The sequence below is a fragment of the Thunnus thynnus genome, chromosome 6 (genome assembly GCF_963924715.1).
Source record: "Thunnus thynnus chromosome 6, fThuThy2.1, whole genome shotgun sequence".
Taxonomy (NCBI): Eukaryota; Metazoa; Chordata; class Actinopteri; order Scombriformes; family Scombridae; genus Thunnus; species Thunnus thynnus.
Genome location: NC_089522.1, coordinates 4,333,826 through 4,349,536, shown reverse-complemented (window position 1 = coordinate 4,349,536; position 15,711 = coordinate 4,333,826). Strand labels below are relative to the sequence as shown.

General features: G+C 38.7%; 1 protein-coding gene across 5 annotated transcripts in view; it reads left to right on the top strand.

The window, feature by feature from the left end:
• Positions 1-12,973, top strand: part of myt1b (myelin transcription factor 1b) — a 46,769-nt gene extending 33,796 nt beyond the window's left edge. Inside the window, exons 13-23 of one of the 5 annotated variants that reach the window (XM_067591345.1) lie at positions 296-553; positions 1,210-1,346; positions 2,784-2,846; positions 3,308-3,376; positions 3,812-3,874; positions 4,199-4,279; positions 4,902-5,123; positions 5,931-6,022; positions 6,371-6,474; positions 7,367-7,510; positions 7,703-12,973. In XM_067591345.1, coding sequence (XP_067447446.1) covers positions 296-553; positions 1,210-1,346; positions 2,784-2,846; positions 3,308-3,376; positions 3,812-3,874; positions 4,199-4,279; positions 4,902-5,123; positions 5,931-6,022; positions 6,371-6,474; positions 7,367-7,510; positions 7,703-7,843 — 1,374 coding nt within the window. In that variant the 3' untranslated portion in view covers positions 7,844-12,973. The other 4 variants (XM_067591344.1, XM_067591347.1, XM_067591346.1 and 1 more) reach the window with 4 other exon arrangements.
• The last annotated feature ends 2,738 nt before the right edge of the window (positions 12,974-15,711 follow it).

The window sequence follows — 15,711 nt, the reverse complement described above, 5'->3', positions numbered from 1 at the left end:
AAAAACAAACTCCTGTTATGAACATTTTCATAATGAGTTTTATTAATAATATATTTTCATTAAATGATTTTACTATGTATTGGTTCATTTACATATTTCACATTACTTATTGATATGATTATTTATTTCATAATGTCTTTTTTTATTTATTTAATATTTGGGGCTTCATGAGGATTTTTGTGAAGTTGTAGAAGACATTAAACAACGTTTACAAGTTAAGATTATTGTATTGTATTGTTGTATGAAAAGCTGATGATGCAGCCGCAGTTCTAAATATCTCATGTGTTTTCTCCAGGAAATGGACATTGAGGTGGATGAGAATGGCACTCTGGACCTGAGTATGAAGAAGCCCATCAAACGAGAGGGCAGTCTGTCTGGCACCAGCCCTGGGGTTCGGTCCCCAGACCCTTCTTCTTCTTCCTCTTCTTCACTCCATCATGGTGGAAGCAGTGGAATGACATCACCAAACCTAAACAGCTACAAGCAGGAGGAATGGGAGGGACCTCTGGATTACACCAAACCCAACCGCCAAAGGGAGGAGGAAATGGAGGAGGTCGGTACAATGAGACTGAACAACAGTACAAGTTATAAAAATACAGTTTTTCCTGTGATATTAGTCACAGAGGAAGTATTGCAACATAAATAACAACAGACAAAATCCCCCCTAAGCTTTTTGAAAAAAAAACTCATAATTGTTTACATCACTTTCGCTAATGCCCTTGCCTTATTTCCTGTCGCCTTTTCCTCTTTCTATTATTAATTTATTTCACTGAAATGCGGGAGTTACTGTACCGTTAAAACATTGCACTGTGTAACAGAGGTGGTGTGTCAGGTGCATTGCACCATCCTGTCTTTGGCATATGCAAATTTTACTCCTTTGAACTTTTTCAAAAGAAATATAAAGGGTCTTGAGTGTTAATTTTTTATGAGCACATTCTGCATTTGGAAACATCACTTGTCTACAGAAGAATAAAAATGGCTCATGAGAGTGTGTGCACAGTGGTTTGCAAAGTGTCTTTTCTTGTGTACAAATATTCAAACTATTGAGGGAGAGGTATCCCTTTAAAAACTGTCTAAAAAAGTCAACACAGTTCACACAACAGCACATTAGTGTGATTCAAATAACAAAAATATCACAGGGGAGTTACTGGTGCATTAATGCCCAGAACACATTTGTTCTCATTTTAATTCGGCTTCTGCATTTTTCAGATGGAGCACACTGGTCAGTCATTTGTCTCATCCGACCCAGAGGACTGTCTTGAGGACAGGAAGTACCCGGGAGAGGTCACGACTCCAAGCTTCAAGGTCAAGTTCCAGCCCAAGGACAGCAAAAAAGAGCTGCTCTCGTAAGTAGCAAGGCTAAGGGGCACTATCTTCCCTGTTCAAGGTCCGATTCACAAAAGACTTTTGCGCTAATGATATGATGGTGCAAACACACGCACAAAGTTTCGCAGCTGAGTGCAATTTGCCCCTGTTTTGCGTCTGATTGAGGGAGTGAAGCAGTTTCCAGTGTTTTAGGCTTTTCTCCACATTTCAGCACACAGATTGGTCGATAATGAAAACCACAGAGAGCACAATACTTTCAGAACACAACTTTCATTTATTTTGCTTCTTTTACTTCTCTAGTATTTCATCTCTATAATGTAATCTACTGAAATGTCAAATGTCAAAATACAGCTGTTAATGTGACTCAGGTTTGAAACATGTTAGATTGATGTCTGAATCTTACAATAACGTTGTTCAGGTGTCACTCAATGTATCAGGGATTTCGAAACAACATCATTACTGATGTTTTGTTGTTACCCACAGCTGGCTGTGTGTCACAGATAAAGTACATCTCCAAACTGAGAAAGAGGCGCAGTGCATTTACGCATGCGGCATAGCAGCAGTAACTTCATTAACACAGGATTGGTCAGGATTTGATGGTAGGCTAATTAATGTTCTGTTTTCTCAATAAGGCTCATTTGCATAGAAAGCGGCCAATTTTGCACCAAAAGTATGCATATTATGTAATTTACATACATACAAATAGCAAATGAGCACTAAGACACTATTTGCTTGGCAGCACTGTTTTGGGTGCATTCCACCCTTTGCGGGTGCTTTGTGAATTACAATTTATTTTTGTCTCATTTGCGCAGGTTTAGCAGCCACAAAGGCCGTGCAGTACTTTTGTGGATTCGCTCCTAAGTGTTTACAGCCATGCTAGCCACTCTGTGAGGCTCTGTGAGGCTCTGTGAGGCTTCAAGCTAAAAGCTAACATCACCACTAACATGCTCACAGGGATGATGCTAACATGGTGATGTTTAGCAGATATAATGTTTACAATGTACATCATCTTATTTTAATGTGTTGCATGCTACCATTTGTTAACTAGCACCAAACACAAAGTCCAGCTGAGGCTCATGGGAATGTCATTAGTTTTGCAGGTATTTGGTCATAAAACAAAGTATTCTGAAAATTAATATCTTGACCTGATGATGGCAGTACATGAAAAGTTAAGGATCACCAAAGTTGATGCAAATCATTCTATCTTCCTTCATGTCTGTACAAAATTTTAATGCAATCCATCCAATAGTTGTTGAGATATTTTAGTCTGGACCAAAGTATTGGACAGAAAAAACAGACCATCCATACCCTGCTAGCATGGCTGATAACATCAATTAATAAACAGGGATGGAAAATTCTCATATTTAATCAGAGGTGTTTAGGCCCTCTGTAATTAACTCTGCATCTCTGTCTCTCTTTTCTCCTCTATGTACCCCTCTCTTCCTTTTCCTCTCCAGGTGCCCTACACCTGGCTGTGATGGCAGTGGCCACATCACTGGAAACTATGCATCCCATCGCAGGTACGCACCACTGCAGACTTATTTGAATGATACACTATGCTGGTGCTCTATATGAACTCTTGTGTGAAATGTTGACTCTATTGAGAGCTTCTGCTTCCCACTCTGCACCTGAGTCCAAAGTGGGTGCACCACAACTAATTCAAATATTGTATTTGATCCTGACATGCCAGAGGCAATAATGTACTGTGAGCCCAGAAAGCAAAGACGGTCATTGACTTTGATATGCATCAGTAATTTACTTCTTGCCGTCTGTCCTCTTCTTCCTAAATGACCTTGGTATACCTCGCATTCTTGATTTCCCTTCACTCATGTCTTTCTCCCCTCTCCTTTAACTTGCTTCCTCGCCTCTTTTTCATCTTTCTCTTCTTCTGCCTGTCCTTCGCTCCTTCACTCTCTCTCTCTCTCTCTTTCTCTCTCTCTCTCTCTCTCCTTTCTCTTATTGTCTTCTCCTCACCCTTCAGTCTGTCTGGGTGTCCTCTTGCTGATAAGAGCCTTCGGTCCCTCATGGCGGCCCACACCCCTGAACTCAAGTATGTCTGCTCTACACCTTCACTGTCTTTTCACTGCCACTTCGATGCACTGCTACTGACACTGTCCAATGCCACAATGCTTTATTCTGCTGATGTTCACTTATCTTTTGTTGCTGGCTGCTGCATCTGCTGCATTTGACTTGGGCTATACTTACTTACTTGTAGTATATAAAGTGCTTTTCTAGAAAATAAGATTTTCATGGCTCACTATAGACAGATACAAGAAGTGTTGAAATGGCAATGAGCCTTAAAAAGATTTAAAAGAAACATTACACTCAAGGGTGAACACAGAAATGAGCAGAATTAATAAGCAGACCATTTCTCTCATTTGCATGATGCCATTTTCTTTAAGACACTCCACTGTGAGACATCTGCAGTGCTATCTTTCCTGCTAACCTTGTATTAAATGTTAAACATTGCTGTGTCTTTTCCCAGATGTCCCACTCCAGGATGTGACGGCTCAGGTCATATCACAGGAAACTACGCCTCGCACAGAAGGTAATAAAGTAAAAACACAAATGCACACACAAAAACATGCACAGACATGAACACACACACACACACTCACACACACAGTCAGTCAGAGAGGCCTAGTGACAGTTCATGGTAGAATTAGACAGGGACCACATACTCACACATTTTCACAACTTTCCATAATCCTGTTTTCGGCCATGTTAGGCGTTTGAGATGATTTGGTTTGTAATTTGGTTGAACAACCTCTGTGAAAATATTCTTCCTTATAATGTTTTCCCTTTATCAAGCAATCACTTCACCAGACCTTTTTCAACCCTATGTTATCAATTCCATACTTTCTGTTTTCAGTCTCTCTGGGTGCCCGCGTGCCAAGAAAAGTGGAATTAAAACTCCTACCAAGGACAACCAGGAGGACTCCGAGCTTTTAAAGTTCGTACTGCTCAGAAAGCCATAATGTCTGCTTTTAGCGAGACTGACGGTAAAAAAAAAAAAGAGAGAGAAGGAGAGAGAGAGAAAATCTCTGTGAATCATATGCAGAGGTAGTGACCTGCCCCCGTAATGGAATCAAACAATCAGGCCTTTATTCATGGGAAAAGACGCTTGACTGCAGATACTGATTCTGAATGTAGTTCATGGTAGAATATTGTAGAGTAGATTGTCAATACATAAGAAATACATGGGCTTCATATTGCATTTGCACACAAAACAGTAAATTCAACAGCATGTTGATAACAGCATGTGCTAAACCTTAATAGCTCTTCTATCCAGTAATATTATTCATTGCATAAATAATCTGTCAGTTACAGACCTAAGAAAATGAATTTGGCCCAGTAGAGAAAGTGTATAACTTCAATCTTCAGTAGACTATTCTCAACTTTCTCTACAGTTTATATTTTTGGATTCTCCATGTCTAACCTTTGTGCCTTCTCACTCTCTTCTCTTCATTTTTTTTCACTTCTGCCTGGCTTCAACTCTTCTTCTTCTCCCTCTCCTACTGCACAACTCTCTTCTCTTTTTTTCTTGTTTCCCTCCTTTCCTCTGCTCCCTGTAGATGCCCGGTGCCAGGCTGCGACAGCCTGGGCCACATCAGTGGGAAGTACGCCACGCACCGTAGCGCCTACGGATGTCCGCTGGCAGCCCGCAGACAGAAGGAGGGTCTCCTGAATGGCACGCCCTTCAACTGGAAAGCCTTCAAGACAGAGGGGCCTACCTGCCCCACACCAGGATGTGACGGCTCCGGACACGCCAATGGAAGCTTCCTCACACACCGCAGGTAGGTTTTTTTTTAAAGGGATAGTCAATTTATGTTCAGTTCATGCGATCCTTAGGTGTGTTATCCAGTGTCCTAAACTATAAGAACTGCTTATTCGCCTGTTTGTGGGTCACAAAGTGAGAAGGATAGTATTGTGAGTTAGCTGGGAAAGAACCTAATGCAAATTTAGTCCTGTGCATTAAGTTTTTTGTATTAAACATATTCATTTAAAGAAATAGTTCAACATTTCGGAAAGTATACGCTTATTCACTTTCTTAGTCCATCACAGCAAATACTTTGCACTTTTATTTTTGTCAATGCTACATTGTCTTCACATACTAAATCTGTAATGAGCAGGGACTGTTTTGAAACACTCTGTGCCAGTGTGTTTAGGAACACTATGACACTGAAACTTTTCAAATTGAAACTTTTCTCATTTAAATCTTGGCAAGCAAATATTACCAAAAATGCCAAACTATTTCTTTAAGTTACAAGAAAACAACATTCACATTGATACTTTCCTAAATTTGACATATTTCTGGTGAAAAAAATCTTTTCAACATACCATGTTGTCACTTGTGTCATTTTGACAGTTTTTTTTATATGAGGAAAGGGTTAGCAGGTATGGGGTTGTTAAAATCCACGTTGTACTGTCATTTTTCCATGTTTTATGTCTCTGTGACATTACCAGCTAGCTGTATTAAGAGTTGGTCCACTGCAAGTTACAGTGTCCTATATTTGTTTACATAATGTCAAATTTGATATTTCAGTGTAACACTGTATGACAGAATAGTCCCCCCCTCCCATGTGCTTCACTTGTTTGTGCAGTCTCTCAGGATGCCCCAGAGCCTTGTATGCCAAGAAGAAGGCCAAGTTCCCCACGGAGGACTACTTGAGCACCAAGTTCAGAGCCAGTGATGGTAAGACCTGGGGGGAAAAAAAATCAATCAATAAATGTGTATGTGGGCCTATGTGTGTACATGATATACCTTTTGCTTATAGAGCACTTATCTAAACAGTAAGTGCACTTTAGAGTGCTTTGCACAGACAAAAATGATGATGTCAAAAATAGAACCATTGTGAACTTACATGTCACCAGTACATACAGGATAAGTCCAAGTAAATGGAGGTGTAATGATTCACTCAAAACAACATCATTTAAACAAAACCACTATACTGTGAATATCAAAATATGAAAGAACTAAACACAAATGCCGACCACATACACAGCTGCTATTCTCTTCTAATGTATCTGGTTTCCCCTTTAGTTCTGGACAATGACGAGGACATCAAGCAGCTCAACAAAGAGATTGATGACCTCAACGAATCCAACAATGAAATGGAGGCTGACATGGTCAACCTGCAGACTCAGGTGTGTGTTTCTATTTTTGTTTTATTAATGTGTGGTGGCTTCTTACAGGGCAGAAATGATTATATGTGTATCACTGAATTTATTCATCTAAGTGTGTTTCCAGGTGAGATGAGGCCTCAACTGATGTCACTTGAGTCAGCATCAGTTGGGGCTGAAGACTTCAAGTTTGAAAAGGAAAAAAATCTGTGGGTGTGGAGTTAGAAAGAAGTCAGGTTACTAGACCTCTGTAGCCCGCTCCTCATCCCTGCTGGGGGCTACATTAGCACTTACTACCATAACAAATCTGTACAGTTGAGTGAAACAAGTCGAGTAAGACCAGTAATTTCCTGAAACAGTTGGTCATTGTAGTTTTTAGCAAACATTACTCAAACAGGTGGAAATAGAACATTTGTTGGGGACTATTTTCAGCAATGGACTGACAAGGATTCGGTTCTCTACAGAGTAGTGTGTGTGGGATTAATTTAAAATAAACTACAGTGACTGTGGTTATGGTAATGAAAGAACATGTCACCCGGTGCAACAGTGTGGCTCATTAATGTGTGGAGCTCTACAGCACCGAGGAATAAGATATATCAACGCAATACACACATTACTTTTTAGTAGGATCAGTTCATCATTGGTTTGGTCTTTTTATGGGATTTGTTGACATGAAGAATAATATAGAAAATCACCAGACTCATTTAAATGAGGCTCTTCATATTTCAATTTCTAGTTGCAGATAAAAGACATGCTTCAACCTAACCTTAAGTGTAGAAATGTATCTGCTCTGCAGTAGAACTGTGTGATATCCCTGTATTTCTACTTCATGCATGGTTGGGCAGTAGATAAACAAACACATGTTCTTTTGGTCCTGGTGGTGTTGAGCTAACTCTGGCTGCTGTTTATGTTGCAGATATCATCCATGGAGAAGAACCTGAAGACTATTGAGCATGAGAACAAAATGATCGAGGAGCAGAACGAGGCTCTGTTCATGGAGCTGTCTGGTCTCAGTCGCGCCCTGATCCGCAGCCTGGCTAACATTCGACTACCACACATGGTGAGTTGTTGTCCACACACACACACACACACACACACACACACACACACACACAGGGATCCACTTACACGCCTTCAACATGTGAGAGAAACTTTGTATTTGTTTCAAGGTGAATCTGGTGTGTTGACAAGCGCAGTTATTCATTTACCTGCTCTTCTCAGTTGAGATTGGTTGTTGTTTGCACCACAGCAGGAGCCAATCACAGAGCAGAACTTTGACAGCTACGTGAGCACCCTGACCGATATGTACACCAACAAGGACTGCTTCCAGAGCCCTGAGAACAAGGCTCTGCTTGAGAGCATCAACAAAGCTGTGAAGGGCATCAAAGTCTGAGGCTTGACATGCACACGGAAGAGTGAAGCTGTCCTGAAGCGCAGGAGCGTGACAGAGTCTGAGAAATGAAAGAGAGATGTTGAAATACTCTACAATATATTGAAATATGATTCAAAAACAAAAAGGGAATTCAGGTTATTTTAATAAACGGCAACTTAAGAAAATCAACCCAGGGAGCACACTGTTAGAAGAAAAAGTGACGCGGACCAAAATCCACACCATGCTGCTGCTGGGATTGGAGCGGAAATAGGAGGAGGAAACAAATCTGTCAGTCAGAATGGATGGAAAAGAAGAATAATGTTACTATAAACTGTATCTGGGGGGTTTCAATATGCTGTATGTTTACCTGTTGTCTCTTTTGTGTCCTGAACTGTCTTTGGAGATGGTTTCACTGTTCCCTGGCTGATCAGATTCTGAGCTTAAAACATGGAGGATCACTTACAGGAGAGCACGGTGACACTAAGAGGACACAAGACGAGTTGAACGTAAAGTATCTCAGTGCTGTCCTGTAGCATTCACAGTGTGTGGCGAGTGTGTGTGTGTGTGTGTGTGTGTGTGTGTGTGTGTGTGTGTGTGTATGTTCGTCAACTCTAAAGGCTCTCTGATCAATGACCACACACGCACACCCCAGCAATATGTGGCAAGGCACTAAATTGAATGTGTGTTTGCTTTGTGGTATTACTGAGGTGTCAACAACGCAATGTTGACTCGGTTTAGCAGAAAAGAAATTCTCCAAGCAAGGTCGTGAGACTGATCCAGGAATAGTGTAGGTTGTTTATTTTTCATGGGACAACTGATACTATGTTTTGAAAAGCAGCATATAAAACCTTTTTTTTCTGTTTTTTTATTTGAAAAACTGAAATGATAATAGTGATAGTGTGCACACATTTCAAATTCAGTTAGTCATATCTATAGTATTTATCAAAATAGGAATTGCACTTCATTTCAATGAATAGTTTTGTGGTACAGTAATTATTATTATATATGAATTATTTAAATTTGCAAACTTTTAAATTGTAACTTATTGCCATTTATGTTATTGAGGTTTATTTATTTGAATCAATCTATTTATTAACTTTGTTTTGTAACACAAAAAGAATGCATCTTTACTGATTATCATGGTCGAAGCGATTTGCAGATGTCTTACGTCAATATTTTAAGAATCTCTATAGATAACTGACAAGGCATATTTTGTTTTGAGTACTTTTTAAAACAGTGCAGATGTTTTATAACTGACAAAAGCATTTTTTGATAATTTTACAAAAAAAGTAATTTTTGTGGGGTTGTTCTTGTTTTTCCTCCCTATTGTTTGTGTTCTTTCTGTTACTGGTACATTCAGAAACCCACTTCTGAAAAAAAAGAAAATATGTATTTATTATTTATTTAATATGAAAGAAATTGATTGACATGGCTGTATATTTATTTTATTATTTATGTGCGTGATGTGACGGTTGAGTCTGAGTAGTCTTAAAGATCCACTGCTGATATTTAAATAAAGAAACAAAATCGATACAAAAACTGTTTGATTACTTAGGCTTATACCTAGACATACCAGCAGCTGATTGTAAAGACATAAAAATAATCCAACAAAAGCAATCACTGTTCTGTTGGTATCTGGTGTCTGTGTTTTTTGAGCCATCTTGTGTTTGCTTTTGTCAGGTGAAAGAAAACCAAGGAAATTGAAAAAAAAAAAAATACAGTTCAAAAATGTTACCTCTTCTAAGCGCTTTGTAGCGGCCACACTGGCTCACCCAAAACCTCTGTAATGTACTATAGATGCTTAAGTGATGCTTTTTGATTATTTTTTATTTTCATCTGTACAATGGTACATATATAGAGCTGTATTCCAGCTGTGTTTTTAGGCTGGATGAATGACTCTAAAACACACACACAAACACACACACACACACACACACACACACACACACACACACACACACACACACAATGACATATCCAACCCTAGAAGACACTGTAGGATGGCCTCCTTTGACAAACTTCTATCAGATAAACATACACACCCTTGTAGCCTTACTCTAGTTTTTAATTTTTTGATGCACAAAGTGCCACTAAAAAAGAAAATAAAAACAAAAAAACTCACTTTCTTTCCTGATCCTTCGCATTTCTGCAATGTAACAATGTCTGGTCCCAGGAAGACCATGGCATCAAGAGAGTGGTGATTGTTTCAGATGCCTTTATTTCTCTGCCAAGATGGCCATAAGAACACTATATATACATTCTGTATAAATAGATTTTAAAGATGATATATATATGAATATAAACATACATATATTTTTCCAGTGTAATTGTTGACTTGCTCTTCTTCTCTTGTATTACCTTATCAAAGGATCACTAGCTGTCTAGAAGAGATGTGAGGGGCATTATCAATAGGAGGCAGTTACACCTTATTTAATATCACTAAGACCTGTTCAACTGTGGCTTTAAACATACAATTCAGTCAAGCTGAAGGCAAGCAGGCATTGTTGATGATACAGTACAATACTTTGGATGTGTCTCCAACCCCCCCCCACCCCCCCCACCCTTTATTTGTCTGTCCCCAGAATGTCAGAAACATCTACTGTATGTTGTACTACTGAATCTGAGAAATGACTGTCAATTTGAACTAGATGGTTGGCTCTTTGTTCCTAAGTGTCATGTGAATTCATGTATAGTAAAAAAAAAAGCAAAAAAAAAAGCTGATGCCTCTGAATAATGTCCTGCACATAGTGTTTGGCTATGTTGTGCAGTTATTGTATTATTAATGGTAAGGCCTGCTCGTTATGAGCCCGTTCTCTCTAATGTTGAAACAAGCAAGTAGGATACTTTAGTGTAACCTGCCTTTGAGTGGTCTGTTGCAGCTACTGTGGTGTACAGTATGATACCCTTGTGTAACTCTGATGTCAAAGGCCTGTTGTAAATGTGCTTTTAGCCAATGTAGAATGAAAATCCTTTGTGCACTTTCTGAATAACTGTTGAAAATGCCAGCATTTGAGTCTTGACTTGTAAGAACCCAATAGATCACGGGCAATAGCAAGTATTCCCCCCATCTGGAGGGCGCATTACAAAGCATTTTGTTGCTGTTTGTTGCTGTTCACATAGAAACAACCTATAGATTATGTCAGATAGATATTTCTCTTTGAGTCAGGGGATTCAGCCCGTGCTGTCAAAGCTCGGAAATGTACAAAAAGGAAGCAATGCTTTCTTTTCCAAAAACAAAAACCAAAAGAGATTGACAGGAAGCAGAGTTTGGTTCTCAGGTGACTGGAGTGAGCTGCTAAAGCAGAACAGAGCAATGCCATAGGTCAGCCAGTCAGCTGAGGCTAGAGGCGATAGCAGCGGCTGGATCAAGGACTTGTGTGAAACGAGATGAGTGTGTGGGAGTGGGAAATTGATTTGCCAGGCTTCACAATCTCCCCTTTGTTTTAGGAGGAGGCGTTTGTTGCATAAACATGTGTCCATCACTCAAAAGAATGTCAAAGCTTTTTATGACTTTTAAACCCCCCTCCCCATCCACCCCCCTCTCTCTCATGTCTTGTTTAACCTTTCCTCGGGAAAGATAGTTCTGATGCATTTGGTTAACAAAGTAGGATATTCTTCCTCTCTTGAAATGCACGAGAATACTACCCAAGAGTGTTAAGACTCCTAAGTGTGAATATTCTCCTAACTTATTTATATGGCATGACCAATTTTAAACTGCTTGATGACATTGTCTAGTGAGGTATGTAAATGAATAACACTGAGACCATGAAAGCATAACATTTTCAAAAAATGTCAGCTGTGAAAGCAAATTCAGCCTACAGTTGGTTCTGTGCCCACGTACTATATGTTTTCTTATTTACATAAAAGTACTGAGTGATGGAGTAAGGAGTTGTATTATTCTAAATAGCAAAGTAAATTAAAAACAACAAACTGGTCAGGGTCCAGTTTTTTTCCCTAAAGCACCCTTAGTAAAAATGAATTTAACATGATGACACTTTCAGGGAAACCAGCCCAGACCAAAATCCAGCTGTGTGTTTAAGAAGGGGAGGGGGTACACCTTTGCATCCTGGTTTCATTTTAGGTACAGGTGTGTGTAAAACGTCAAGTTGAGTGGCACTTTCCATCATGCTGAGCAAAACCAAAAGCCCCCTCCCCCATTTCTTCCCTTCCTCTTCCCTGCTGTATGCTGTGTGGTCTTATCGTGTGTGCCTTTCTCACTCAACTCATTTCAAGATATGGTGTGTTTACACTCGGCAAACCTGGTTCAAATACTGCTTAAAACATTTGGTCTGGATCTAGATCTCTTAACCAATACTTTTAGGGGAAGTGGGGGTTTTACTACAGTATGTATAGGGAAAAAAATAAATGTGTCTATTACATGCAGGTAGAGGCCATTTTGTGACAGAGATGCAAAACAACAAACTTTTTGTTAGAGTAAAGAAACTGTGATCTCATTCAGTTGATTCAGGTACCAAACTGCACGGACAGTTTCTGTGAAGGAATTTGAAGAACATCACCATCATCCCTAAATAATGCATCATTGTGCAGGGCATTATTTTAAAACAAGTGGAAGTCTCTGTACATATTTGTATTAAGAAGAAACAGTGTTATTGTTGTTGTATTGAAGTCAAGTTGAAAATGGTTAAAAAAAAAAAAAAAAAGAATAGTTTGCGACAAAAAAATAAATCCACAGCCAAGGGTTGTCCTGCTAGCACATTTTTACAGAGATGAGCTATTTTTACTGGTGATTTTCTAGGCATTGATATTGATATCCTTTTAAGAAAGTACAAAACTTCCAAAATTACAAGCACTTCCACAATGATAGATTGTATGGTAATTTTTGTTACTTTTGTAGATGTGGTTGTTCCTTTGGTACTGCACCATTTTGTAAAGTGGGACAGGCCTTGGCTGTGTGTCCTCGGGGTCTCATGTATTTTTTATTGTTTTTTTTATTTTTATTTATTGCGTTTCTTTGGGAAGTAAAACACTGTAGATGGGCTGAATTTGTGACTGTGTGTTTGTGTACTTGTGTACATGTTCCCCTGTTCCTGTGTCAGTGTTATAAACCAGAGAAGTGATGTCAGTTATTGTGGGGGTATGAACCATTTTAAATGTTCTCTATGAAAAACGCAAATAAAGAATCATAGACAAGGATGACTCCGTTGTGTCAGTGTGCGGGTGTATACTTGTGTGTTGTTGGGACATAAATCTGTTTACACAGTCACACTGTGAGGACTCGCCTCCCTTTTGGGGACAAAAACCAAGTTCCCATAACATAAATCAGCAGGGGTGGAGAGTAACTAAGTACATTTATTCACATACTGTACAATCTTGAGGTACCTGTACTTTACTTGACTATTTCCATTTTATGTTACTTTAGGCTTCCACTCTGCTACATTTTAGAGGGAAATATTATACTTTCTATTCCACTACATTTATTTGACAGCTTTAGTTACTTTTCAGATGAAGATCCAACGCCATGGATAAAATAACAAACTTTTAAAATACAACAGTTGTTAAAGATGAAACCAGTGGTTTCCAACCTTTTTGGCTTTTGACATCTTACAAAAAGCAGTGTGTAGTCGGGGTCACATTTCAGATGTCTATGCGTTGTTAATAGCTCCACCAAATAGTGATTTTTCCATCTAAACTTCTCACATGGTTTCATTTCAATAAAAAACTGAAAACAGATTTTTGTATCAGAACAACTTTCCTTTCCCATTAATCATCTCACGACCCCTCAGATTTGTCTGGTGACCCTTTGGAGGGTCCTGACCCCTAGGTTGGGAACCAATGGACTAAACAAGCTAACTCTAAAAAAAGTAGTTCAAACTAGCTCCACCCCCAGCAGCTACAACAGTAACATGCTGCTTACACACTAATGCTTCAGTATTAATAATCTAATGATATATAATAATATGTCAGTCAGAGGGACCAAACCGCTACTTTTACTTTAATACTTTAACTACATCAAGCTGATAATACTTTTACTTAAGTAAGACTTTTCATGCAGGACTTTTACTTGTAATGGAGTATTTTTACATTGCTGTATTGGTACTTTTACTTAAGTAAAGGAACTGAAGAATTCTTCCACCACTGTAAATAAGTACATTTTAGGTTAGGTTTAGGCAAGTTGTGGTTATGGTCAGGGGTTGGAGTAAGTCTCCAGGAACTGTGTGTGTCCATAAGAAAGAAACTATTTTTATTTGCTTATTATTTACTAATTTTACATTGCCATAACACCAGGTCTTGTGGATAAGTAAACTGGGATGCAAGATGTTTAAGTATATCTTATGCGCATTGATATACTGGCTGAGCAGATACACACACTGCTTGACTGGTGAACAAAATGGGTGACCTCTATGCTGTTAACATGCAGTTACATGTGTGTTATGTTGAACAACACTGACATCTGGTGGATCATTTTAGTGAACCTGTTGTTTAATGTCACCAACACTGACTACTTACCATGGTTTTTACTCAGTTGCAGTGTCAGATGAAACACTGTAATACGCAGACAGACAGGAGTATTTGGATAGCCATTGAGATGTGTACATTTTGTTTTCCATTTCTAAATAGTTCCCACTTTACATGAATTTCCACATTTTGTGCCTTCATTTTGTGTTTATGATACAGTCACATACAAGATTCTTACTTTGATTTGGAGACCTATCAGAAAGTTGACAGTGAGAAACCTGTGGATAGACTTTTCAGTTGGCCGTAGAAGATATTATGGTGGCCCTGAGAGCTTAATGCACTGCAACTTTGAAAACGCATGTAAATAGACAAAACAAAAACAAATGAAGAAAATATCTTCAGACTATGAATGAGCAGCATTTAGAAAGAAAATGCTGTAAAGTCAGAAAACACAGCCAAATACAAAAATTCTGCAAGTTGTACAGAACGCAATGGAAATTAGTAACAAGACAACAGTCGACAGGACTGAACCCTTTGGTTGTGTTTTCTGTTTTTGCAGAACATTTCTGTATTTGGTTGTGTTTTCTGTATTTGGTTGTTTTCTCACTTTGCAGGATATTTACAAAATTACTGTATGTAAGTACTTTAATACTGACACAGTTTGACATTTTTGACATTTTGACTATCTTCATAAAGTGACAAAAAAATCATTTTTGGTGGCGCTTAGTGCCACACAGTGTAAATTGGGAATGATAACAGTGTTTTAGAAAATTTGCTTAAGCAATTGAGCAAAACTGTAACTGTGTTGTAACTGTATTCTGCATAGGCAGAATCTCATGCTGTCTAGGGGGATCATCTTTAAAGGTAACTAAGACATTAATGTTGTGTGACATTACTTATTTTTTCAAACACAGTACTGATTGATATTTTTGTTTGGGAATATTGACCACTGTCATCACCAAACATCTTTCCAGAGGATCTACTTTTATAGGAAGTGATGCGTTTTTAAGGTAGGTATCCTGGCTACTACAGTGAGTATATTTGTGAGTATATTTGTACAGTGGAAACAGGTTTGTTACACAGGGAAAGGTTAACAGTTTCTCACAAAAAAATCCAATAAATATGATAAATATGAATTCTCAGTGAGAGGTGTAATTATGAGAAGTGGTATCCCTGTAAAGCCTCCTACGAGACACTGAACCAGAGATAGAACTACGGATGCTGCTATCACGGTGCATGCATCTAGGATAGGCAAGGATAGATTCACATTTTTCAAGTCTATCCTAAAGCAATACTGACTGTTCATGTGTATTGAAAGAGCAATCAGTCACTGCAAATATCCCGCCTAAGTAAAGTATCTTACAGTGGAAGTTTGTACAAAAAGAGGACTAACTTTGGAAGATGTGCACTTAATTCGGTTTACTCAGACTGTTGAAGCTACATATTAGCTTCAGCTTTATAATATATCTTTG